Source organism: Equus asinus, unplaced genomic scaffold, assembly GCF_041296235.1.
Source record: "Equus asinus isolate D_3611 breed Donkey unplaced genomic scaffold, EquAss-T2T_v2 contig_197, whole genome shotgun sequence".
NCBI lineage: Eukaryota > Metazoa > Chordata > Mammalia > Perissodactyla > Equidae > Equus > Equus asinus.
In genome coordinates, this window is record NW_027224846.1 from 1,538,662 (window position 1) to 1,566,611 (window position 27,950).

At 51.1% G+C, this 27,950-nt stretch overlaps 1 protein-coding gene across 1 annotated transcript; it reads left to right on the plus strand.

The window, feature by feature from the left end:
* Positions 1–3,183: 3,183 nt before the first annotated feature.
* On the plus strand, positions 3,184–27,947 carry LOC123284027 (ral guanine nucleotide dissociation stimulator-like). The gene is made up of 14 exons (XM_070503523.1): positions 3,184–3,222; positions 18,789–18,944; positions 19,814–20,007; positions 20,609–20,716; positions 21,381–21,571; positions 21,718–21,998; positions 22,785–23,000; positions 23,346–23,449; positions 23,978–24,047; positions 24,826–24,894; positions 25,338–25,412; positions 25,999–26,031; positions 26,408–26,529; positions 26,735–27,947. Exons 1-14 carry the CDS (start codon positions 3,184–3,186, stop codon positions 26,934–26,936), a joined length of 1,860 nt encoding a protein of 619 aa, XP_070359624.1. The 3' UTR covers positions 26,937–27,947.
* Positions 27,948–27,950: the final 3 nt, after the last annotated feature.

Genomic DNA, 27,950 nt, shown 5'->3' on the forward strand with positions numbered 1-27,950 from the left:
AGATGATGCTTCTGAAGTGTCCAACAGTTGGTTCCAGCATTTAAGGCAGGTGGGTCACACAAGTCCCGCCCGAATCATTCGGCTGAGGCACGAATGATTGTCCTTCCACATGCTTAGGAGGAGAGAGACAATAGGATTTTAACCAACCACTCTTTGGAAGTTAAGAAAAACTCGCTTTCCACAGTGCTCTTACAGCATACTGGCAACCTCTCATGCCGCCCTTGTGCATGGGTGGAGAGAGTGTTCACAAAGCAGCTATGGAAGAAAGGCCAAGTTTGCTCAGCAGAGTCCTACATTGCCCTAAAATTGCAAGGCACAAAACACTGCCTCCAACCCTCAAGGGGAGATGAGCAATAATCCATCTTGCTTCCAGCTCTTTAGGAAGCTGAGAAAGAACTCACTTGCCACACTGTTCTTATAGTGTACCTTGAACATCTCATACAAAGGCACCTGAAATGCTGTTTATTTGGAGCCCTTAACTCATTGCTTTAGAACTTCTGCTTTTGGGGCATTTCCATCTTGCCAACCCGGCTCAGACAAAATGCCTACATCTTCTCCTTAAGCAAGGAGGCTGAGGCCCGAATGATTGTGCATCCACATGCTTAGGAGGAGAGAGACAATAGGCTTTTAACCAACCGCTTTTGTGCACTGGAGGAGAGAGTGTCAGAAAGCACCTATGGAAGAAAGGCCCCTTTGCTCTCAGCCGTGCCCTACATTGCTCTAGAGGTGGAAGGCACAAAGCACTGCCTCCATCCCTCAAGGGGAGACAAGACACAAACCATCTTGCTTCCAGCTCTTTAGGAAGCTGAGAAAGAAGTCGCTTTCCACAGTGCTCTTATAGCATATTGGGAACCTCTCATACACAGGCAGCTGAACGCCATTTCCTCCCAGCCCTTAACTCGCTGCTTTAGAACTTCTGCTTCTGCCACATTTCCCTCTTGCCAACCCGGCTCAGGGGTAATGGCTACATCTTCCCCTTAAGCAAGGGGGCCAAGGCCCGAATGATTGTGATTCCACAAGCTTAGGAGGATAGAGACAAGAGGCTTTTAACCAACTGTCCTTGTGCATTCGTGGAGAGAGTGTCAGAAAGCCCCTATGTCAGAAAGGCCCATTTGCTCTCAACCATGCCCTATATTGCTCGAGAGGTGGATGGCACAAAGCACTGCCTCCATCCCTCAAGCGGAGACAAGCCACAAACTGTCTTGCTTCCAGCTCTTTAGGAAGCTGAGAAAGAACTCACCTGCTGGATATGCTTGAACCAGGCACCTTAGAGGCTGGAAAAACCCGACAGGCATGCCGAAAGCACCCGCCGAACACTCTGGAACCACCACACAGACATCCCATAATGACCCAGCAGACTCACCAGAAGCACCCACCGGACACACCAGATCCACCTGGAACCACCCACTGGACACACTGGAAACATGAGTCTGACACACCAGAACCAACTTCCAGACATGCTGGAAGCACCTAACGGACAGGCCGGAACCATCTTCTGAACCTACCAGAACCACATGCCACACACTTCGGAACCACCTGTTGGATATCCCAGAACCAAGTACCAGATACACTGAAACCACCTCCCAAATATGCCAGAACCAGGTGCCAGACACACCACAAACACCTGCCACACAAGCTGGAACCACCATCCTAACACGCCAGAACAACCGGCTGGATACGCCAAAATCACCTGCCAGATAAACCGGAACCAGGTCCTGGATACGCCAGTACCAATTTCTGGAAAAGGCTGGAAAATCTGCCAGACACGCCAGAATCACCCACCGGACATGTGGGAACTAATTGCAAGACAGGCCGTAACCAAGGCCAGGACACTCTGAAAGCATCAACCGGACAGGATGGAATCAGGTCCCAGACACACTGTTGCAACCTGCTGAACATGCCGGAACCACCTTTCGAATGTACCAGAACCATATGCCAGACACACAGGAACCACCTGCCAGACACCATGGAACCAACTGTGAGATACACCGGAACCAGGCTCCCAGTATGCTGAAGCCACCTACCGAATATGCCAGAACCATGTGCCAGACACGCTGGAACCATGTGACGGATACACCAGAAACAGGTCCAGCACAGGCCAGAACCAGGTGCCGGACACGCCTGAAACAGCTGCTGGACACACCTGAAACACCTGCTAGACCAGCTTGAAACACTTGACAGACAGTCTGGAACCACATGCTGGGCACACCAGAATCAGGTGCCCGACATGCCAGAACCACCTGCTGGACACACCTGAAGCACCTGCCAGTCTTGTGAGAACCACCTGCCAAGAACTCCAGAAACAGGTGTTGTACACGCCAAAACCAGGTGCTGGACATGAATGAACCACCTTAAAGAAATGCCAGAACCAAGTCCCAGACACGAGTGAGTCACCTGCAAGACATGCCAGAACCAGGTGCCTGACATGCTGGAACCACCTGCCGCTCACGTCGAAATCACCTGCCGGATACGCCGGAACCATGTGCTGCACAGGCGGGAATCACGTACCAGACATGCCGGGACCACCTGTTGGATATGCCAGAACCAGGTGCCTGATTCACTGAAACTACCTGCCGGGCACACAAGAACCAGGTGTCAGATAGGCCTCGACAACCGACAGGGCACGTTGAAATCACCTGCATGATACCCCGTAACCATGTGCCAGAGAGAATGGGACCACCTGCCGGACACACCGGAGCCACCTCTCAGATATGCCAGAACCACATGTTGGACACGCCGGAACCATCTCCCGGACAGACCTGAACCACCTGCTGGACACGCCAAAATCACCTGCCTGATACGCTGGAACCAGGCCCCTTGGGTGCTGGAAAAACCTGGTAGACATGCCGTAACCACCCGCCACACACTCTGGAACCACCACACAGACATGCCAGAACGACCCGCCAGACACACTGGAAGCACCCACCAGACAAGCCAGAACCACCTGGAACCAAATGACGGACATGCTGGGACCATGACTCTGACACGCCAGAACCAACTCCCGCACATGCCTGAAGCACCCAACGGTCACGCCTGAGCCATCTTCCGAACGTACTAGAACCACATGCTAGACACTTCGGAACCACCTGCCAGACACTTCGGAACCACCTGTTGGATGTGCCGCACCCAGGTACCAGATACTCTGAAACCACCTGCCGTATACGCCAGAATCAGGTGCCAGACATGCCACAAACACCTGCCACGGAGGCCGGAACCATCAGCGTAACACATTGGAACAACCTGCTGGACACGCCAAAATCTCCTGCCGGATACACCAGAACCAGGTCCTGGGTACACCAGAAGCAATTTCTGGAAAAGGCGGGAACAACCTGCCGGACACACCGGAATCACCCCTGGACATGCGGGAACCAACGGCCAGACATGCTGGAACCAACACCTGGACACTCTGAAAGTACCAACCGCACACGATGGAATCAGGTCCTGGACACATGGTAGCCGCCAGACGGACATGCTGGAACCACATTCAGAGCGTACCGGAACCACATGCCAGACACGCAGGAACCACCTGCCAGAAACCATGGAACCCACTGTCAGATACGCCGGAACCAGGCACCCAGTACGCTGAAGCCACCTGCCGAATATGCCAGAACCATGTGCCAGCCACGCTGGAACCATGTGATGGATACACCAGAAACAGGTACAGCAGAGGCCAGAACCGGGTGCCTGAAATGCCAGAACCACCTGCTTGACACAGCTGAACCACCTGTCAGTCTTGTGAGAACCACTTGCCGGATACACCAGACGCAGGTGTCGCACATGCCAAAACCAGGTGCCGACATGACGGAACCACCTGCAAAACATGCCAGAACCAGGTGCTGGACATGCTGGAACCACCTGCCAGAGACGTCGAAATCCCCTGCCGGATACGCCGGAACCACATGTCACATGTGCTGGAATCGCCTACCAGACATGCCGGGACCACCTGTTGGATACGCCGGAACCAGGTGCCTGATTCACTGAAACTACCTGCCGGACACGCCAGAATCAGGTGTCGGACACGCATGGAAAACACACAGGATATGTCGAAATCACCTGCATGATATCCCATAACAATGTGCCAGAAAATAAAGTACCTAGGATGTGTGAAATCCTATTGAGGCATATTCATATAATGCATTTATTATCATCTTTCTCACTTTTTCTGTTTTATTGTTATAATTTTTTTTTTTTGAGGAAGATTAGCCCTGACTAACATCTACCACCAATCCTCCTCTTTTTGCTGAGGAAGACTGGCCCTGTGCTAACATCCATGCCCATCTTCCTCTACATTATATGTGGGACTCCTGCCACAAAATGGCTTGATGAATGGTGCATAGGTCTGCACCCAGGATCTGAACTGGCGAACGTTGGGCCACTGAAGGAGAACACGCAAACCTAACCACTGTGCCACCAGGCCGGCCCCAAGTTTTCTGTTTTTTTAAAGCAATTTCAATTCTTGCATTTGTTTCACCAGCAGTGGTATCATCATCTTGGACAGTTTCCTCCAGAGTCACAGTATCTAAAATTTGGAGCATTTCTGTTGCTTGTTTGGATAAGTGATGTCAGAATGTCTAGTAAATCTTCCCTAGGAGAACTGTCTAAAAGACGTCTCAATTTAGCAACTGCAGGGACATGTATATTCAACATTTCAATCGATAGTAGTTCATTTTTGTAGAACTCTTCTGATAATTCTCCCAGCTTCTCTTTAGTTTTACAGGTGTTGAAAAATCCCTCAAGTCAGTCCAACAGTTCCACTTTAACAGCAGGATATGACTTCTATTTTAAATCTGTACCATCTGCAAACAGCACAGGCGTGTGGTCAACAAAAGTGAGTGGGAATTGGGCTGGGTACTGCCCACAATCTGAACCATCAGTGCCGCGGCCCCAATCCTGTGCAGTGGTGGCAGATCCTGAGTATTGCTGGCCAGGTAGGTCATGCTGGGGATGAGACTTAGGATGGGGCTCTGCAGCCCTCGAGCAGGCAGCTCCACACCAGCTGCCAGTTGCAAGTCCAGTCCACACTGGGTGCACATGGGGGAGCTTGGAAGCAGGAAGCCATCTGGGTGAGCAGCAGCAGGAAGTGGCTGAAGGAAAATTATGGGAAGATGGGAGAAAATGTATAATAAATAAAGCTTGCCTTGTTATGCAGATAAATCTCTCAGTTAAAAAAATTCTCTAGGGGTTGGCCTGGTGGTTCACTGGTTAAGTGCGCACGTTCCACTTCGGTGGCCTGGGGTTTGCCGGTTCTGATCCCAGGTGCAGACATGGCACTACTTGGCACGCCAGGCTGTGGCAGGTGTCCCACATATAAAGCAGAGGAAGATGGGCGTGGATGCTAGCTCAGGGCCAGTCTTCCTCAGCAAAAAGAGGAGGATTGGCAGCAGTTAGCTCAGGGCTAATCTTCCTAAAAAAAAAAAAAATTCTCTAGGGGCTGGCCTGGTGGCACACGGGTTAAATTCACACATTCTGCTTTGATGGCCTGGGGTTCACCAGTTCAGATCCCAGGTGCGGACCTACACAACACTTATCAAGCCATGCTGTGGCAGGCATCCCACGTATAAAGTAGAGGACGATGAGCATGGATGTTAGCTCAGGGCCTATCTTTTTAAGCAAAAAGAGGAGGGTTGGTGGGGAATGTTAGCTCAGGGCTAATCTTCCTCAAAAAAAAATTCTCTAAGACTCATTCTGTTTCTGGTGCAGATGCTTTTACTAATGGAAATTTCCTTTATAAACATAAATTTCCTTTCCAAAGAGGAAGTCTATCCTTCATTTAAAGCAGTCAAGGTGGAGATCAAGAGTTTTTCTTGCATCTGCTGGCTCTCGATTGCTTTTGGCTCCAAATAATTTGTATGTCAAAGTACCATACTTTGGGCATCTTCAGCATTCCTTCAAGAAGAAACAACTTGTTCTTGGAAGTCTCTGTCTCCTCCCCAACCCAGATGCACTCAAGCTGTTAGGGGCCAACAGCAAACAGGGTTCTGCCTCAAGAAGCTTTGGGGAAGCCTCTTCACCCTCAAAGGCCTGAGACACACGAGAGGGATAGATCACTGCAGGTTCTTCAGCCATTGAAAATAATATAAACAGTTCCATTCTCATAAATTTAACAACTTGAAAACAAGGAACAACTTACCAAAAATTTCAAACTAACAAAACTCAACCAAGATGATAGTATTTTCCTCAATCGGGTGCTGCTAGCCAAGCTTTTTGCCACAAAACTCAAGACTTGGATTCATGCGACACACCTGAAGAAAGCACAAACTCTGGGGGGAACTGCACATCATTTGGTGACTTAAAAATAAAGATTTCTCCAAATGGAAGCAGACAGTATCTGATGCGAAGGTTTCCAAGGTGTCCGGACCAGGTCTGTTGGAAGTTTGTCTGCCAAACCTTTGAGGATGACATGACACTTCAGATCATCTCCAATGCCTATGATCTTGATAACATGCAAACTTCAGGTAAAAATTGCCAGAGAGTTCTCCCTCCTCTCACTCCGTGTTCCTCAAATGTGGCCACAATAGGTTTCCAATCTGTGTGTTTTTCCTCCAACCTGGGACATGACTCCCAGAGAAGCTCCTTCCTGGCCTCGAGGGACGAGAGGCTACTGAAAGTGGAAAAATCTGACTGCAGATCAACAGTGCTTTCAGAGAAAGATGGCAATCAAAATGGGGACATGTGAAAGTTAATAAACGGAAACGTAGTTGAAATAGTGTTGGAAGGCTAATAGAGGGAGTTCTCATGCCCTATGTCAAAGGCGCAGTGCAACAGGAAGAATAAAGACTTTCTCTTCCTGACCAGTCAGAAACTAAGCCAAGGAGAGACTGTCACAACTCTGCTGATGAAAAGCCACTGCCCTCAAGACTGTGTCCAATAGCCCCCACAGTTTTCCCCACTCTGAGATAAAAGAGCTTCTCCTCTCTTCCTTGCTGGGTGCTCCTGCATGGCTTGCCATGGTTGCACACTCCAAATGGCTATTCTTTGCTAATCCCAGATAAACCAATTTTTGCCAGAGAAATAACTGGCTGTCTATTTGTTTAAGGGCAAGACTTGTTAATAGGCAAGAGATGTAGAGAAAACATTTGATACAATCCAACTCCTGTTTGTCATAAAATTTTCTAGCAAGTTTGAAATAGATGGAAACTACTTTAGCTTGTTGAAGGTCATCTACAGAAAATGCACAGTTGACTTCATGCTTAACAGGGAAAGACTAAATGATTCTCCCCACAATAAGGAACACAGAAAGGAATACCACTTTCACTACTCTTATTCAACAAAATACTGAAGCTTCTGGCAATAACAGAAGTAAAGGAAATAAAAGCCATAGAGTTTAGAAAGGAAAAAATGTAACCATTCTTAGTTTCATTGTTGTCTGTGTAAAAAAAGTCTGGGAATCTACAAAAAAAAAAAAAAAATCAGAACTAATACATGAGTACAAAAAGTTCACCAAGTACAAAGTACAAGATCAACACACAAAAGACAATTTTATTTCTACAACTAATGATGAACCTGCAGATGATAAACTTGAAAATGCTGTATTATTTAAAACCACTCCGAAGAACATGAAATATTCAGGCATAAATTCAAGAACATGTGTACAGGATCTGATGCTGAAAATTATAAAATACCGATTACAGTGATTAAAGAAGATGCAAATAAATTGAGAGACTTACTATTGTCAAAGACAAATGCAGCAGAAATTAGTTAAAGTGGTGAAAGCAGATTTTATTAACAGCTGACAGAAGCTGAGCTGCACTCAGATTTGTACGGAGGTGAATCTAGAATTTTAAAGACGGAATGAAGGAGCAGGGTTCAGGGGCTCAGTAGAGTCAAAGAAGTAAAAAAGTACAAAGGTTGGTCAGTGTAACTGTGATTAGACCCACTGTGTTCGTTACTTTGCAGTTATCAAAGTTAGGATTCTATCCTCACTCAGAAGTTGAGAGAAAGAGTCTCTATCTGTCTTAATGATCGTATTTCAAAGGAGTGGCTCTTGGGTCCTTTAGAGAATTGTGAGAGATACATATCGACAGTTGTAAGCCCTCTTTAGTAAATACTCTAAGAAGGGGGATCAGAGGCCTATAATTGGGTGTTGACTAAAATAAATAGCAAATTTTTCTGTCAGCTTTGAGCTCTCAGGAAGGCATTTTAATGGTGGGCTGGAGTCATTCCGGTTACACAGCCTTATGCTGCTAGAAGCCACGCCAGAGTTTGGTTGAGTCTCCTCCTGGTGTGGGGGTTTGGAAGGAGTTGTTATGTGCTGAGAATTCTGCAGTCCTCACCATGCTACTGGATAGAATAAAGAGTACAGGTCTCAATTATCCCCAAATTGATCTATAGGTCTAATATTATTCTAATAAAAATTCCACCACAGTTTGTAGACAGAGACACCTTTTTCTAAAATTTATATAGAAAGGCACATAGCTGGGAGTAGCTAAAACAATAGTGACAGGAAGAATAATGTGGCAGTAAACACTTTAACAATATTTAGTATTGCCTTGTAGATAGTGTAATCACAGCATCGTCATTTTCATTGTAGGACAGCTACATAAATCAATGGAACAGAGTAGAGAATCCAGAAATGGGCCACAGAGTTATACCCTAGTGATCTCTGACACCAAGAGTGAACCTTAATGTAAATTATGGACTTTGAGTGATAATGGTGTGCCTATGTATGTTCATCAATTGTGAGAAGTATACTACTCTGACGAGAGATATTGACAACAGAAAGGTTATGCATATGTGGGGGCAGGGACTATATGAGAACACTGTGTATTTCATTAAATTTTGCTGTAAACGTAAAACTGCTCTAAAAAATAACATCCATTGATTTTTTAATAGGCAATACAAGAATACCTTGTAGTGATTAAACTGGTCATTATTTTAGCTGTGATGGATACAGAAACTTGCACATCTGATAAAATTGTACAGAACTAAATACACAGGAACAAATTAGTACAAGTGAAACTGGAGAAATCTGAATAAGATAGTGGATTGCATCAATGCCAACAAGCTGGCTGTGGTATCGTCCTATAGTTTTGCAGAATGTTATCATTGTAAGGAACTGGGTAAAGTGTACACTGGAACTTTTGGAGTTATTCCTTACAGCAGTGTGGAATCTACAACGATCTCACTATAAATTTCAATTAAAAATAGTTGGCAAATGGAAAGTCAGTCTATGTTCTAAGTTAGGAAGTTTCATTAAATGGTCAGTCCCATTACTTTATAAATTGAATATAATGCCAATAAAAATTTTAACGAGCTTTTCTGTTGAGTTAGATAAATGATCCTACATGGAAAAAATAAACGCATAAGCTAAGCTAGGAAAATATGGACCAGGAAGAACTCTGAGGGAGGAACTGTTCTATCACACGTTAAAAATATTGCAGAGACTGTAATGCGACAGGAGAGGATTGTTGCATGCACAAGAAGAGGAGAGAAGGGAAAGGGAGGGGAGAGGGTGGCAGAGGTCAGGGGAGTGGGGGAGGGGTGGCCTGATTGGAAGTTGTTGACGTGGGGAAGCTGGAGGTCACTAAGTAGAAGGCAGGCATCCTATGTGATGGTTTAGGGAGCATACGTGGCTTTCTCTGGCGGTCCTGTGTTGAAAGCAGAACGAGAGTTTTGGAAACTGGCAGTTACTGACCAAGTGCTGACTGTTCTGTGCTGAATGCTGCAGGGGCTGTGACTTGGCTTCTTGGGATGTTTGCTTCCCACGTTGGGGGTCAGAGTTATACTGTCATATATGATCTGGCCTTTGTCCATTTGTATATTCAGTCTCAAAAAAACAGTCGGTGCACAAATTCATCAGTTAGCTCGTCATTAAAAAATCGTCTCTTGGAAAGTTAAACCTTTGAAAGTTAAAAAGATGAAAATGTTAAAAAGATGAAAGACGCCAAATAAGTTTTATAGATGAATATGAAGAAATTGAATAAGAATCTCAAAATTATCCTTCAACAGATTAGGGTGTCATGAAACAGGTTTCTCAAACTTAAAGTCCTATATTAACATTATTTTCTAAAAAAGAAATTTGGCAAATGAATTAAAGGACTTCAAAAGTCCTTAGCGTTGACTTCATGTTTACACTTCTAGTAATTTACAATCAGGAAGTAATTCTAAATAGCAATACGTTTTATCTCCTAAATTGATTTTTTTGTGTAAATTATTGATTAAAAAAAGAAAAAAATGAAATCAAATGTCCAGCAGTTAAGTATATTTACTTGAGAATATATCATGCAAACTACGTTTAAGTAGAGTGTCATTTTTATTATCAGCATAGGAGAAAAGATGAGTTATGGAAGGGATTCTGCTCATGCTCAGTTATTTCCTTTACTTAACATTAAATCTTGAATAAAGTATAATGTCAAGCTGACTCATTTACTCGTTCATTTTAAAAGCTGAAGACTATTTCCTTGGTTTTTAAATAATGAGGTGTAAAGAAGGGGGTGAGGTGTTGAAAATAACTTCCACTGAGATTGACAGTAGCAACTGCTCTTGATTTTTTTGAGAGTTGTGGGGTCACCCATCAAAGCAGGAATGCTATTTATGTTCAGAAATTAACAATCTGAATTTTATTAGAAATTTTGACTTTTATACACCCTCAAAAAGTAAACTTAGGAATTTATTTGAATTTTTAGCTCTGTTGAGGTATGAGTAATAGACAAAAAATGCACACGTTTTCTATATGTGTATTGATTAGTTTGGACATATGCATACACCCGTCATATCATCCCCACAACCAAGTGCTGAACACATCCATGACCTCCAAAACTTTCCTTGTGATTTTTGTGTGTTTTTTTAATCTTAGGAATTTCATGGATTTTAACCTTATGCTCAGATAAAAGAGGGAGAAGATGAGGTGTACGTTGTTTCATTGTGGTACCTTAAGACATAGACTTTCAACATACACATGACTTCTGAAAAGCAACATTTATTACTCTCACAATGAAATATTTTCTCCTATTTCCTTCAAATATATGGCCTTCTTATTCTACCCCCCACCCACTTCCTTTTTGAGTAGGGACTCAGGAGAAATTTCCAATGGTACTAACAAACAGGGTCCAAGGGGTGGCTGCCCCTCAGCCCTGCAGGCTTTTCCCCTGTGAGAAGCGCCCACTTTGCACGTGTGTGAGCCAGTGTGGAACAGGACAGAGTATGTCTGCAGACTGGTTCAGCCTGCTGAGCCCCTTTGCTGCTTCTAACCTATGGCCACGAAAAAGGCTAAATGGAGGGAAATTAAACTTTGATGTGTTGATGATTGAAAAGGAAAGTGCCTTGCTCTCTAAGGGATAAAGTCATTTGGAGGAAAATCAAATAACTATCATAGTTATTTTTTCCTATCTTATTTTTCCACTGAAGGCACTAGATATTTCAATCTGACTTCCTAACACAATCCAGTAGTACCTTCCTTTTCTAAGGCCAATGAACTGTTATGTAAGGGGCTTCTATTGCATTTTCCAAACCCTCCTGGGATTCTGTTTATCTACTGTTCATTTTTCACCCCCTGCTTTTCAGATTGCTTTGTTCACTGTCCTTGTAAAATAAATGTGGCTCATTAAAATAAGCAGCATTAATATGTATCTCTTTCACTGCATTTTATCTAATAAATATGCTGAAGATTTTCTGTATTCTGCATGTGAATCCTTTGTTGAATATTGGAACTGAGACAATCTCTTCGCATCCTGTGACTTGCCAATTCCCTCTTGTAATGTGTCTTATGATGAACCGAAAGCCTAAATTTTAATGAATCCCAGTTTACCGATATTTCTTTTATGGAGAGTGTGTCTGTGTGTGTGTGTCTTCTTTGAGAAGTTTTTTCTACCCTGTGGTCCCGAGGATGTTTTCTTATGTTGTCTTCTAGAAGTTTCATTATTTTACCTTTCCCCTTTAGGTCAAAGTGTCCAGGAATTGAGTTTTGTGTATTGTGAGGGTAGGGCTCAAGGTTTCATTTACATCCATATGCTCATCTCTACGAGTAATAACAGGCAGCATTGGGACAGGTGGACACAAGCCTGGGAGTTAGGGGTCCTGTATTCTCAGCCTTACCCTCCCTTTAAAGCACCCTCTGAACGTGGGCAGGTGATTTTCCCAGTTCTCCCTCCTCTCAGACTCCTTCCTTCCTCTCTTCCTTCTATCCTTCATTCCCCCCTCCCTCCCTCCATTCTTTCCTTCCTTCCTTCCATCTATCCACCCGAGCATCTGTCCAGGTATCAATCTGTCCAACTGTCCTCCTGCCTGTTCGCCTGTTTCTCCTTCTCTCCTTCCATCCTCTTTCCTCCCATGTCTCAACTTCTCTTCCTTGTCTTTGTTCTTCCTGCTTTCCCTGTGACCCTCCATTTGTCCGCTCTTCCTCTGTCCATCCAGGTGTCCCCTCTGTCTGTGCCTCTACCTATCTCTTTGTCGCGTCTCTCTCTTCTTCAAGCACACTGTCTCTCTTGGGTTCATCTCACTCACAGGCTCGAACATCCCTCTACTCACACAATCCCTCCTTCTGTCACTCACATTTATGGCTCACCTGTGAATGGTTGTCCTGGGACAGCCACTGCTGGAGTGCAGATGAGCCTGTGGGGCTTCACCCACTGTGTGGGGTCTCTGTCTCTCCCGGACGACAGCCCTTTCCACAGCTCCTGAGCCGGGCAGCATGTTCCTGCCTACTTCCTCATTGCTTGAGCAACCAGAAGCCACCACAGGCCTAGGGGGGGCCCCTCTTCCTTCCCCAGAGGAGCTCTCCAGCCCCACAACTCCACTGCCCAATTATTACTGGGCAGCTGGGAAGCCGAGGTGTGCAATTCTGCTTTGAGGGCAAGCATGCTGATCACAAGGATTATACCAATATTTCAATCTGATGCAGCCCTCAGAGAACCCCTGGTCTTGTGAAAGTCACAGAAAATTCTAATACAAGGTGGGATGTTTTGAGGAGAAGCACCTGGCAACCTTTGGGTGAGAAGGGCTCTCTGGAGGAAGTTTTGCCCAATTGGGGTCTTTAAGAAGGAGTAGGAGTTATATAGGGAAATAGGGTGTGGAGCGTGTTCCTGGCAGAGGAAATTGCATGAGCAATGGCCCTGTAGGCAAAAACAGCATAGTGTATGGGAGAATTGACAGGAATTTGGTTTGCCTGAAGCACAAAGCCTAACTCAGAGTGAATGGATCAATAAGGCTGAAGAGTCAGCAGGAGCCAGATGTGCAAGGGCTTTGAGTGCCAGGTCAAGAAGCTTGAACTTAACCCTGAAGGCCTTAGGGAGCCATGGGTGATGCTAGAGCAGGAGTGTTCTAGTGAGATCTTCACTTCAGAAAAATGCTTCTAATGTTCAAGGCAGAGAACATCCTTTAGACAATGCATCCAGTGAGCATGTTAGGGTGTTGGTTCCGGTGAGAAAAGGTAAGACCTACCTGGGACGTGAATGAACAGAAGGAACGCATTGAGGAGCAATCTGTAGGTGCAGTTGGTGTTACTGGCAGGTGAGGGAGGAGGAGCTGAGAGATATGCTGGCTTCGACTTGGATGAGCACAGCATTGGGTGGTGGTTCCACTGGGAGCAAAGGCAACAGATGATACTGAGTTCAGGACTCTGATTTGGTCTCAGCTCAGCTCTCAGTGATGGCCATCTCTCTCCCTCTCTTCTTGCAGCCAAGGGACACGACCTGAAGGCCCTCACACTCAGTTCCACCCTCTCCAACATCCAGTATTTGACAGACATGAGCAAGAGCTCAGCCACATTGAACTCCACTGAGAGAGGCCTGCAGCCCCTAATGAGACCCTGGTGTCAGCAGCTCCTGGCTGGATGAGTCCCAGCCAGCCACTCTCCACCTGCTGTCTCTCCTGCTCGTCGTCCTCCTGCCTCCTCCCCAGCTTGGATCCTTGTTCAAGAAGAGCAGCCTGGGCCCCTTGTCTTGGGCTGTAGACTGATCTCCCTCAGGGAAGTCCCTTTTCTGAGCATTTGAGAGTCATGAACACTTTCGGTGACCACCCCAGTTTTCACTCTTCCCACTGACTGCCAATTTGCTCCTCCCTCCCTCTAGCCCCCATTATCAGAGGATTCAGGACATCTCTCTAGAGTCCCCACATTCCTCTCTCCCCGGGCCTGCGGAGGAAGGGGCAGCCTCCAGCATGAAAGCTGTCTGCACCTACCACCCTGACCCCATGGCTCATGATGGAGAGTGTGACAGAGACCCCATGTGACAGAGAGCAGCATTCCTGGGTGCTGAACCAGCTGATCCACCCTGTCACCCCGAGAGGCCTCTACTCCCTGCTCAGGGACAGCCTTTTTGTCAGTGGTGAGTGCTCGTGCTGAGCTGGATTGACAGTGATCGTTACTTATGCCTGTTCTGCTTTATTTCCTCTCTAACACGTCAGCCCAGGTTCTGCGTGGGGGACACAGAAACCGTATATGTAAAAACTTTCAACTTACAAATGGAGACTATGTAAATGGATTTGTTGATCCCAATAGAAAAAAAAAGTGAACTGTCTCACTATTAATTTTTATATAGATTGCCTGGACAAATGGTAATATCTTGGTTATAATGGGTTTACATATACCATTAAAAATTAGTTTCACTTGTTTATTTTTAGTTTTTTAAATGTCAGTATTTAAAAAAAGTTTAAATTTCATTAGATAGAGTGTGAAATTCTACTGTTGGACAGCACTGTTCAAGACGTGAAAATAAAGCCCAGAGAAAGTGGTTAGGGACAACTTTTCCAAGGAAAGGAGTCAATCTGACCCACGTGGCAAGATGCAGACAACAGTCTCATACACACATACATGCACACACACACACTTAGAAAGCAAGACCAACATCATCATAGAGTTGAACCACTACTTCTCAAGTGGCAAGAGCTTGCAGTCCTACATTGCTCTAAGTGGACGAACCTCAGGAAAGGAGCCAGGAGTCAAGAAAATTTACCAACCAGGAAGATCTAAAACCAGAGAGTAAAGGTCAGGATCTTTGGTGAAGTTCCCAGCGGTGGATTCTGTTAGAGACTCAATACGTTAGCGAGAACTTTGCAAGAAGGGTTGTTACAGAACTCACCTATCCTTTCCTATGTAAAAGTACACAAGTTTCGTAAAGAATACTAGCTCCTGCCAATCAACGAAAAGATGGTAGAACACGAATATCGCCCTTGTAAATCACTCCTGGATTAGTGAGCCAGTCAGGGAACAGATGACAGTGCATTGAGCTGGACCTCATTAGGCTGATTCTGACTTCATGACCATCCTGTGGATTGTCTCATGCCAGGAACTCTAAAACATGCTGTCCCCACCACTCTTTTGCCACCAAGGTCCACCAACCAGACCTTGCTGACAAATGCCCTGGCTGGGCCCCTTCTGACCACACCTGGAGGACTCTCCACAAATCCTACTCCGTCACGGCGCTCTTCCACCTGCCACTGGCCAGGGAGGCATTTCCTCCAAGGCTGACACTCTGTGTGCCCAGCTCTGGGAATGACACGTCTCCCTCAAGTGAAGAAAAGGATCTGAGTTCAGAGCCTGTGGGCTGCAGCCATTAGGACAAGGCCTGGGGTTTGCTGTCAGACAGAAGAGAACCTGTGGTGGGTGTGGGTCCCAGGGTTCAAGAAGCCCCCGTGATTCCTGGATAGAATCCCAGAAGACGATGCAGGACGGAGGAGGGATGCTTGGGTGTGATTGTCCTTGGGAATGTCCATAGGGAGGCGGATTTGCCATTGGTAATGCCTTCAACAGGGTTGTTCATTCATCGATTCATCCTGTCTCAGGGAGTGCTGTCTACATCCTTCCAGCCCCTAGTCTCCCGTCTGGAGCAAACAGACAGCGTCAGAAGAACATTTACATTTCATTTGTAATGTATGCGTACAGGGCATGCAATGTGCTGGATGTTGCAAGTGTTTTGAAACATTAACTCCTTTAGCAGTCTCCATATCCTCACAAATTAGGTACGCTTATCCTTCTTGCCAACAACAGATGAAGAAACTGAGGCACCAATGAGGTAAGTACTTTGCCCTCTACCAATATCTAGGAAGTGATTGAGGTGGAATTTGAACATAAGTTGTGGCTCCATATTCTCTGCTCTTAACCATGTTCTTTGCTCCCTATGACTTCACACCATGAAGACGTTGGCTCAGTGTATCCATTTTCTTGTTACACCCGGTAGCCCCACTCTTTGATCTCTGTCTGAAAAAGATGCTATTCGCATCAAAACTGTTGCACATACACAGCCAAAATGACTTCTCCCCATATCCCATGTCCTGGAAAATACATAGAGAACATTTCAAAACATTTCTTGCCCAGGCTGGGAGTGCTTCTGGGAAATCCCACTGTTCCTGTAAGAAGCCAAGGGCAGGCTGGGAGCTGTGTCTTAGGGGAAAGGTGAGATCAGGAGATACTATGGGGTTACAAAATGGATGGGGGACCTCAGCAGGAATTGACTTCAGGATCTGGTGGTGTTTCAAGCTGGGTGCTAATTTTCTGGCTTTGGGTGTAGGGGCTGGTGCCGCATTCCAGGGAGAGGCCAGTCTCCCTGTGTTCTTGGGGAAACCAGACCCTTGAAAGCAAGGGAATGAGAATTTCCTTTCACGATGGACTTGGGAGGGGAAACATTCAGCCCAGAAGAGACAGTCATGATCCTGAGGAAACCAGAAGAAGCTGCCTCCTCGTCCGCCAAGCAGAAAGCCCTCCTTCATGGACTCACTTTATCCAGATGAGACCAAGAAGGAGGACATCATGAGATGCCCTTGCAGGTGGGAGACCTGTCACAGTGGAGCCTGTGCCTGGGAGGCTCTGAAAGGCATCATAGGGGTGACATTTGCTGTCAGCAGGGTGCCAGATGAGAGGCACGCCTGCTTGTGTCTGGGAACAGTTTGAGTGTCAGGGAGAAGGCACCGCTGGCGCAGAGGCTCACAGGAAGAAGTGGGTCTGACCAATGTCCGAAAGAGGGCAGTGTAGCTGGAAGGAGCCTGAGAAGAGAGAGGAGGGTAGATGGGGACAGGCAGGGCCAGAGGGCAGGAACTGGCAGACTGTGCTTTTCCCGTCGCTCTCTGATGACACTGCTCTAAGACATTGCACCTAGAAAATACAAATCCTTAACATCTCACAAATTCTGTGTGTCAGGAATGGGGCACAGCTTAGCTGGGTGCCTCCGCCTCAAGGTCTCTGTGAAGCAGGGGCTGCGGCTATATTGCGGCTCGACTTGTGGAGGGTTTGCTCCCAAGTTCACTCACATGCATGTTGACGGGGTTTGTTTGGACTGAAAGTCTGAGTTCCTGCCTGTCTGTTGGCCAATCATTCCCTCCGTTCTCTCCTATGGAACATCTTCATAGGACAACTGAAAGCATGCACACTTGCTCCCCCAGTTCCAGAGATATAAGATGCAGAGAGAGAGAGAGATGGAAACAGAAGGAGGGAAAGACGGAGGGGACTAAAGCCAATGAGTAAGAAGGAAGGGCCAGGCTTTTTGTTCTTAACCCTGGGTTGCAGGCCATCCCATCACCTTGGCTGCATTCTATTCAGAAGGCAGCTCCTGACCACTTGTGTTTCCACAAGGACGTGCACAGCAGAAGACAGTGAGCACCAGGAGCCATAGTGGAGGCTGCCCACTACATAGGCCGACACGAGGCACTTGGGTCTGATTCTAAGTCAAACAGGAGACCTTGCAAGGTTTCATGCCAGTGAATGGAAGTATCTGAATTTCCCCTAATTTCCACCTCTTAAAGGTGCAGACCTGGAAATGAGGCCCAGAGGGGCAGTGACTTTCTCAAGGTCACAGAGCTGGAACCCAGTCCTGTTTTGAGGGGTACTCCACACTACATCCCACCCCTTCTTGTCATTCTTTCATCTCTAAGTGTGTGCATCAGACACATGCAAACCAGACCACAGGTGTTGTTGCTATTGTCTCTTCTACACCTGAGGACGTCCCGAGGGAGATATTTCTGGCCTCGTCCCCATTGTGCAGGTTGGGTGATTGAGGAGGCCCTGGGAGGCCCATTGGCATTTCCAGGACACAGAGCTTGTAGGAAAAAAAGAGGTCGGAACTCAGCTGCATGTCCTCAAGCTGGAACCCTGGTTCCATCTCAAGGTCCTGTGTTGGGATCTGTGCTGGCTATTTGTGTACAGTTCTGGAGGTGACATGGGCAAGGAGGGTGAGCAGCCAAGATCCCAGAGAGGTTTTCGGTGGGTGTGATTGAAGAAGGCGCCCAGGTAAGGGAAACTTGAGGAAGTGACCTCACTTCCTTGGAGACAGACCCCAACAGAACTTAGCACACTGGTCTCCAGGCGCCCACATTCTAGACATAGCATCCTATTGAGCCCACTTGAGTGGCGACACTGAAGACAAGAGGATGTTCTCCTGCTGTCTCCCGAGTTGTGGAGGCTCTGGCTTCAGGAAAGCCAAGAAAAAGAGCCTTTTCAGTCACTATAGACACTGGCTTGGCCCTCACCTGCACCGCCTCTGTCCAACTGGCAGGAGGAGCACTCAGGTAACACAGGGAAAGCCAACCGGGTTAGGCCACAACTGGATGCCACCCGCACAACAATTTGAGCCTCCTTGTGTGTCGGAGGGGAGTGAGAGATGGACGGCGGTGCTGAGCGGGGACCCACCCTGGGCAGGAGCCATTTGCTCGGTGTTGGAAGCCTGGCAGTGTGTCGTGTCCCCAGCCTAGGTGGTGGCTAGCAGGATGGGAGAGTGGGTGCTGGGAACCAAGCTCCTCTACCCATAGGTTAGTCCCGAGCCATCCAGGTGTCATCTCATTCCCTCCCTGGCTAGAGGTCTATGCAGATGCTGCTCGGTACCTGATCTGTGCTGGGGTTTCCTCCTGTGGCCAAGTCGAGGCAGGCCCCTCAGACCTCCCGGCCCGGCTCTCGGGCACTGTCTTTGCAGAGCTGCACGCAGGAGGTGGTGGAAGAGCTGACGGATGGCTTCGGGTACTCCATCTCCCTGGACAGGGACCAGCTGCACCGCGCCACCATCAATAACCAGGGCTGCTCTGAGGTGAGAGTGGGCACGGAGGGGTCTTCCCACCCAGGCCCCTGAGATGACCAGGGCCGGCCCAGAATCCAACCTCAAACTGCCGTTCTCCTGGGACCCTAACAGGGCTGTCCCCCATGAGTGTCCCACAGTCCCATTCCCAAAGGAATCTGGACTTCCGCTCCTCCCCACCAGCTGCATAGGAGGGTAGGAGGGCACTCTTTGCATTTTCCTAGGAAGATTAGAGAAAACGTTGATGTCGTTGTCACTTCCCAATAGGCCCTGAGTATCTTTGAATTTTGCCTTTTTTGGAAAATGAAACCTCGATAACAAGGGTCTCCAAACTCCCTTTAATGTAAAAGAAATAACCATCAGCGTGTTTGAAAGTCAAAGGGATTCTCAGAACGTGTCACTGCCCTGTACACTGTTTCCAGACCTGGGAGGGGTGAGGTGGCCACATAACATTTCCCTCCAGGTCAGGGTCTGATGAAGCCTCAGGCAGTTACAGGGGATGTCCCTCAGCCCTCACTTTGGGCGGTTCTCAGTTCTGAGCCACAGGACCTAGAGAAGCCACTTGGCATGCCTAAGCCTCTGTTCTCCTCTCTAGAGAGGGGTGTCTGTTGAGGATTCACTGGGCTGGTGCTCTGCACAGACGGAGGTCTGTTGTCCCTCAGCGAGCAAATGGCCTTGAGGGAGATCAATGTGGAATCCTTCGCAGGACCAAAGTCAGATTGTGCTTTGAGAGCCCAGAACTTTGCTGAGTTGGGACCCCTGTCTCTCCTGTCGCACACGTCTGGGAGGGGCTAGGAGTTCCTGGGTCAGCTTCAGACCCTGATAACGCTGGTGGTTGGCAGTGGTGACCCTGACTCTGTGTCCCTCCTCGTCCCACCCAGAGTGAAGATGAGTCCACTCTGTCTGTCACTGAGGCCTGCAGGATGCGTGCCCTCCGGGCAGGCATGATGCAGAGGCTCTCAGAGACTGTGCTGTCAGCCTTCCCCAGCAGAGTCCTCCGCAGTGTCATCACCTCCCTCTGCAGCTACTCAGGCTCCAGCACAGCCCACCAGGTGCTGGACCAGCTGTTTCCCAGGTGACTGCCTGCCTCCTCCTCAGCACAGTGGTGACTCTGCCCACTGCCAGCTGTGTGTCTTGCCTTGGGAATGTCACCGCATCTCTCTGAGCCTGAGTTGGCTCCTCTGAAACGTGGGGTGGGAGAGGATGAACTTGCTAGGCTTCTCCCAGGGATGAATGGGATCAGCCGTCCAGGTGCTGCCCTGGTGCCCGGCTCTGCAGAGAGGGTGGTGGGCCATGCTGTGGTTGCTGGTGGTGATTATTTCTCTGTCCCCCACGGAAAGTAGTCTTCCTCTCCCTTCACTGGCTTGTGGCTTTTTGAGTTTGGAAAAGCACCTGGAGAGCACCCTGTCAAGGAGTTTGAGATGCCATCCAGCTGGTCCTGGTGCTTGTCCTTGGTGTAGCCACTTAGGGATCTCTAGGGCCACAGAGGGGCCACAGGCCCACTCAGACACCCGGGGTGGTTCTGGTTGGAGGTCATTCAACAATGTCTATGAAGGACCTACTCTGAGCAGGACTTCTGGACACACTAAGTGTCACTCAGTGACTGAAGCAGACAGCCTCCCTGGCCCTCCCCTCTAATCTGAGAGTCAGACAGTCACACTTGACATCATTCACAGGTCCCATCTACCCTCCATCCCGGGCGATGCCCTCATCCCCTTTGGGACACATGGAGGCAGCTTGGCCCATTGCGTGCGGGATGCTGGAGGACAGGACCACCTCCCAAAGTGAGTGGTCTTTGGGTCGAGAAGGAGGGCCTCCTGTCTCTAGCAAACAGGGTGTGGGGAGAGGATGGAGGCTGTGGCCGGGTCAGGCCTGGGAGAACCCTGCATCTCACCCATCTTGTGATCCCCATGGGAGGGCTGAGTTCTGGTGGCTTCCACTCCGGCAGGACTGGACTCAAAGAGAGCTGTGCATGGGTCCCAGGCCCCTTGAGAATTGGAAGGGAGGCTGGGCTGTGTTGTCCCCAAGAGACCCACTCCCAGCAGAGTCCCAGCCCCTCCTGCCTCCCTTTCTCCACATCCACACCTTGTGAGCACCACCGCCAGGTCCATAGTAGGAGGTGTGTGAGCAAGCTGCTCCCAAATCTGCTGGAGTCTTCATTCCAGTGGCCCACATTCATGCAGGGCTTGGGTGGGCTCTGTCCAGACCCTTGGGGAGGAGAGTATCGGTGGGAACAAGAGACTCTCACAGACTCTGTGTTCAGCCTGCTGGATGAGCAGGCCTGCCACAGCCAGGACAGCCAGCCAGGGCTCAGGGCTGGGATGGGGCCCTCCTCTGGAGGGGGAGGGTCTGGCAAAGGGGCGCAGATGCTAACAAGAGTGCCTTGGGAGGACGGTGTTTAAGGAAAGGCCAGGCCACTGACTCTCTGGCCCATCTGCCTCCACGCAGTGCTATCTATTTCCTGCTGGGAACTTGGCTGGGCCAAGGGCAGGATTGCAGGGAGCCCCTGCGGTTTCCCTCTTGGACCCTGCAGCTGGCCACTCTGCACGTCAGCTTTGGTGGCTCCCACGTGGAGGGCCATGCCTACCTTCTGCCAGGCCACCTGGAGCATCTCAAGGCCATTGAGGCCGAACGGAAAGGTGAGGGGACTGGAGTCTGGGAAGACTGTCTGTGTTGAGGTTCATGGGCTAGCGTTCCCTTAGAGGCAGTAGAGCCCTTCCTATCTTTGGAAAGGCACAGAAACTGTCAGGTGTGTGGGTGCAACTTTCTCTTTATCCTGCTCCAGAGCCAGCTCCAAAGCTCCTGCCACTTCCAGAGCCAGAGCCAGTGCCAGCCCCCGGGCTGGAGCCAGCTGCACCTCCAGTCTCACCACGTGTGGTAGAGCTGGAGCCAGCAGCCCCTGAGTCGGCCACTCCAGGACCAGAGCAAGGGCCACCATTAGAGGCAGCCCCAGAGCCCAGCTGCCCCCGGGCCGTGACCACCGAGGACCAGCTGCGGGAGGAGAAGCTGAACATCTTGGACTTCCCTCCCCAGCTGGTGGCAGAGCAGCTGACGAGGATGGCTGCGGTGAGCAGAGGAGCTCACGGGGCGGGTGGCCCCTGCCTTCCCGGTGCCATGAGCCGCCCCACACCTGCCATTCCCTGCTCGGGATTCCGATGATCTAGGTCCAAATCCCTGCTCCCTCCCTTATCAACACTGTGACCTGGGCAGCTTTCTTTCTCCCCAAGCCTTCGCTGTCCCCTAGAGAACAGGGGACAGTAGAGATGGACACTCAGAGCACCTGCTGTACAGGGTGGCTGTGCCGGTGAATGAGGTGGGAGAGAGTGGAAGGTGGGCAGAGTCTGGCCCTTTGGTGGGGGATGGGCACTCACTGAAGTGCTGCCAGGTCCTTGGGTGGATCCCCCATCTGTGCAGGTGGCCCGGACAGCCTCAGCACTTAGCAGGAAGGTGATGTGTATTGACTCCAGTGGAGACAGTCAAACAAAGCCGGGGGTTGTCCCTGCCTCAGGGGGAATGTGCATGGGAATGGGGAGTGGGACCCGAGGGGCACTGGGATGGGTGGATGATGGCCCTTCTGGTGGGCATGTGTGGGCTGCCTTCTGGAGCTTGGAGGAAGTGAGACGGGGCTGGGAGCAAATGTCCCCTCCCTTCCCCACAGTACTGTGTCCGGGGTCATCCTGGACTGGGTGCATTCAGTGGACACAGACAAAACCCAGGGACTCCCACAAGCCTCAGGCCACATGCTCTGCTTCCTGAGCTCCAGTTCTGATCTCACCCTGCTGGGCCTATGGGGGACTGTGGACGCCGAGCTGGGGTGCGGCAGGACCGGGTGACACTCCGAATCTTCTGCAGGAGCTGTTCAAGACGTTGGTGCCCGCCCACTGCCTCGGCTCCATCTGGTCCGAGTGCGACAACAGGGAACGAGAGTACCTGGCACCCACTGTCCGTGACAGTGTGATGCACGACAACACCGTGGCCAATTGCATCCTCGTCACCTGCCTTGGGGACCCCAGCATGACAGCGCGGGACAGGGCCAGGGTGGTTGAGCTGTGGATCAGGGTGGCTGAGGTAAGCCTTGGCACGCTCTGTCTGGATGCGTGGGAATTGCCTCTTGTTTCTCAGCTCTCAGGATTGAAGTCTGGGGTCTTAGTCCCTGGACTGTCCCTTGACCCTCATGCCAGGGCCACGTTGACCTTGACTTGAGGTCCCAGTGGGGACAAGCTCACTTCCTCCCTTGTGTTGAGCTACAAATCCTTGTGCCTGGCAGTGTTACTCATCGGGTGGCAGGTGTGCCCTCCCTGGCTTCCCTGGGCATGTGTCTCCTCCAGGACAGGGGAAGTCCGTGAGGGGACAGAAACCAGAGGCAGCAGAGCTTCAGCTCCCCCTCACGGCTCCATCTCTTCGCTTCCCCAGGAGTGTCGAGGCCTCAGGAACTTCTGTTCCCTCCACACAATCCCTTCTGCCCTGCAGAGCCCTGACATTGCCCGTCTCCAAGACACCTGGGGACAAGTTTCCAGGTGGGTAGTGGGTGGTCTGCTCTCCAGCCAAGCACCATGAGGGTGAGGTGGCCCAGGCAGCCTGATTTGGGCCGGCATGTCCCCCAAAGTCAGCTGAGACCACCTGGGAGACAGCGAACGCCGGGCACAGGGACTGACCTGGGTGCTGGGTCTCTGAGTCTCTCAGCGCCCTTAAGCCAGCTGTTCCGTCCCAGGGATTCATTTCCTTCCAGACCAGATCCTGGCTTGAGCCCAGGTGGAGATTCTCAGGTGTTTCCTTTGCAGCAACAGAAGCCTCTATGCAGCTGAAACCAACACTGTTCCAAAGAGATCTGTTTGGGACATCTGGGAATGGAGGCCCCAAGGGACAAGAGGAGAGGCCCCTCCGCAGTCCCATGGGGACCTTAGAGCTCAGAACACCCCAGTGAAATCCCTCATCCAGGCCCCAGGCAGTTTGGATCTGCTGGGTTCTCAAACAAATGGGATTTGCCTTCAAGCATCCCACAGTTTTTCTTGCTTGCTTGCTTTCTTTCTTTCCCCACCCCGCAGGGAGAGTTCTCGAACCTGGAAGAAGTGGGTCAGGAGAGAGAAACGCGTGAGCAGGGAGCTGCTAGTGCAGGTAACCTGGAGGCTGGAGATCTGGAAGGAGGCCAGAAGGAGAGGGGAGGGGAGCATCCTGAGGGGATCCTAGGAGGTGAGGCTATGGCAAGGCTTGGCCCAGGCTGGGGGTCAGAGAGCCCTGTGAGGGTGGGGCAGGCCGGGGCCACTCGGCCAGGTCCCCCAAGACACCCTGCCCTCCCCCTCCCTGTCTGTTCAGCTGGGGTGTGGACGCACCCCTGGAGTCCAGAGGTCGGGGCCTTGGTCAGATTTGGAGCCAGGGCTGGGGTGAAGGCAGCGGGGACAGGGCCTGTAGCTGGCACGGGGAGCAGCCTCTCCCAGTGGGTCCTTGAGCCAGTCACTGCCCCTCTGGGGGCCTCCGTCTCCTCCTCTGGGAAGTGGAGGGAACTGATCAGTGGTGCAGGCCTCCCAGCGAGGTGCTACCATCCAAGGGAGGACGGGAACGCAAGGAGATTTGTGCCGGCTCCTCCTCGAGAGGTGAGGGGAGAGCAGTGATGACACGCAGATGACTCTGAGTCCTCAGGAGACTCCTGGAAGCAGGTGACGTTCTCCTCACACTTTTCAGCTGAGGAAAGAGGGCCAGGGAGGCCTGGGCAGGCCCAAGGTCACACAGGGCTGAGTCCTGGAGCTGGGACTGGTCTAGAATCAGAGCACCCTGGAGGTGGGAGCAGCAGAGGCAGCAGGGGACTGGAGCCGATGGCCAGGGTCTGAGATCAGGGGCCTTGGGGGACATGCGGAGGGGAGTATGGGCGCACTGACCCTGTCCTCGGCCCCGACAGGAGGCGACCTCCGTGTTAAAGACTGCAGAGAGGGCCCGCCAGGGTGCCCAGGAGAGGCAGCGGCAGCAGGTGAGGGTGACTGTGGGGGAGGGGCCTAGGAGTCAGAGGAGAGGGGGCTCCCCCTCCCAGCTGGAGACCTCCCTCAGGAGAGGGGCCTTCCTCCTCAGGCGAATCTGCTGTGGCTGCCAAGCATGACGGGCCTGCAGTGGCAGTGAGCAGGAGGAGGCCTGGAAGGGCTGGCAGCAGGGCAGATTTGGGGTGGGGAAGGGCAGGGGCCACTGCCCCTGGGAGGGGCCAACAGCCAGCCCTGGGACTTGACTGATGGAGTTTGGTGTTCCTGGCGGGGAGCGGGGGAGGGAATTGTGTGTGTTGGGGTGTCCCGAGGATCCTAGGCTGCTCTGTGTGGGAGCGTGGGGTGGGCAGGAGGCTGGGCTGAGGGGTTTCAGGGGAAGGTTCATGGGGGCACCTGAGAGCGGGAGCTCATCGCCATGCCCATCCCGATGGCGGCACAGGGTGTCGTCCCCTCCCTGGTGACGTTCTTCCATTCCCTGGAGCTGCTGGACGCTACGATGGAGGATTATGTGGAGGTGAGTGAGCCCGGAGGTGGGTCCGGGGGCTCAGGCTCCTGAGGGTGGGGAGGAGAGAGTCCTGTCCTGAGCCCTGAGCTCTCTGCGTTTGGCAAAGGTCCTCTCAGCAGGGCCTCCAGCCTCATGTGGGAGTTGGGGTGTCAGGCCCATCTCCCCAGTGGGTGATGCAGGCTCTGCATAAGCCACCGTCCAGGTTCCCTGGGCTGATGAGGCTCAGAGCTGCCTGACTGTGTGGCCGCAGGAGGTGGTGTCTGAGCTGGACTCAGCGTCTCCCTCTGGCCCTGCCAGTGAGGGAAGAGAAGTCGGGTCCCTCCCAGTCAGGAAGCACATCAGAGGCTGAGCTGTCCTTTCCTGCCTGAGGCCTGAGTCTCCCCACGTGTCATCAGAGAGGGTTGGGTCACAAGGTCTGTTGCCTCAGTTGCTCTGCGCCCCCTGCTCTGGAGCCCAGAGACTGGCCCAGGTCCAAGTCCGGGCTCTGGATGGGCCTGCCCACTGGCAGTAGTGCAACATTGCAAGAGGTGTGGACGGGGCCTAGTGCTGGCCCCAGGGGGCTGTTTCTGATGGACTGCGGCTGTCTGCTTTCCAGGGCAATGTGCTCAACTGTCGGAAATGGAATGAGGTAAGCGGCTGCGGCCTCCCGGTGGGGAGGGTGGGGGTTGGAAATCAGAGACACCCCCCCCGCAGTGGGCAGGACCCCCTCTGGCCCAATCCCCAGGGTGGAACATTTATTTGCCCACTTCGATATACAGAGCTAGGGATCCTATGGCATTGGCGGGTGGGGGAAGGGCTGGCATCAAAGACTCCTTCCTGGAGGAGGAGCTATTTTGGGCCAAGTGTGAGAGCAGGCAAGCCCTGACTGGAATCGCAGGGAGGGAGGGCTCCCAAGTGGGCAAAGGCCCCAGACTGGCCCCTTGCCCCCTTCCTCACCCCCTCCACGAGCCCTGCAGGGTCCCCCACTCAGGCCCTGTGGGCATCCTGTGCTTGCTCTGTCCTAGCAATTCAAACTGATGGACGAGATCGAGCTGCTCCAGGAGGCTGCAAATCTGTACACCGTGCAGCCCGACGAGCACTTTGGGGCCTGGTTCCAGGCCGTGGAGCCCCTGAGCAAGGAGGAGAGGTGAGTCGGGTCAGGAGTTGGGGGAGGGCAGGGCAGCCTCTCTCTGCCGACCAGCTCCAGAGCCCATGGCCGTTGCTCCATGGTCAGCCCCTGATCTGACTGCATGGCGACCCCTGGGGCCCTTCGACCCCAGCTGCTGGCAGGCTCCAGGATGCACATGTGATGTGTGGCTCCTGAGAGCTCCCAGCTCCGCTCTGTCCTGTAGCTACAGCCTGTCCTGCCAGCTGGAGCCCCGATACCACTGGGTCAGAAAGATTCGACTCTTCTTCAAAGGCAAGAAGAACCGCTCAGGCCAGAGTGAGTGTCCAGACCGGCAGTGGCTGAAACCATGGGCTCAGGAAACATTCAGGCTGAGCGTGGGCCTGGGGAGGCAGACAGCTGGCCCTGGGTTCCAGCTCCACTGCTGAGCAGTCCCGTCCTGGGCGATTGCACTCACGTTTCTGGGACTGGTTTCCTCCTCTGTGAAGTGGGTGACGCTAAATATCAGCCCCTGTGTCAGGGACAGATGGGGTGCTGTTGGCTGACTGAGCACTGAGCACAGGGCTGGAGCACAGAGCGCAGTGGGGGCCAGGATGGGGTGTGCACTGTGGTTCCAGGGCAGGCCGCTCAGGAAATGCCTCTCTTTCTCCAGACACCAGACCCCCAACCAAGGGCCCAGTGGTGGTGGTCGATGACCCTCCTGAGACCAGCTGAGCTACAGCGGGGACACAGCGTTGATACTCAGGGTGCACAGGGCCACCTCCCCTGATTCTGATGAGGAGAACTTTGTGATCCGTTTCTTGGGGTCCCCTGTTGGCCACGAGGGAAGGCACCAACCCCTCTTCCCCCTCCCCCCTTTTGCCCAGCACCTATTTCCCTATTTGGCGGGGCCATATTTTGTTGTCAATGGTAAATGCTCCGTTTGAGTATTATATTAAATTGTTGCTTCTTTCTAATCCTGGGAGTGGAGGTGTGAGTCTTTCGCTCGCAGCGCTCATGGAAACCAGATCCAGAAACTCACATTCCTCCTCGAATTTAGAAATCTCCCAGAGTGAGCGGCTCAGTTTATGTGGAGAAGGGAGAAGTGCCAGTCCCCTCCCTGGCTACTGAAGGACGTGCCCAAGTGCCCCTCCCGCCGAGGACAGGATCATTGCAGTGTGGTTCACCCTGTCCAGGAGCAGAGATGGCCCCTCCGACCTCTTGGGACTAAGCGGTTGGAGGCGTTTTCTCAGGCAGAGCCACAACCACTAAGCTGGGCGTGTCTGTCAAACTAGCACGTGCCTGTCCCTAGCACACGTCCTGCCCAGGACAGTGGCTGCCTTTCGACACTCTGCCGGAAGAGGGAACATTTTCCCGGTTTCTCTTGCACACAGATTAGGACCTTGTTTTCTGATTCAGTCTCCGCAATGGCTTCAGCTCTAAGTGGGGAAAATACCGTCAAA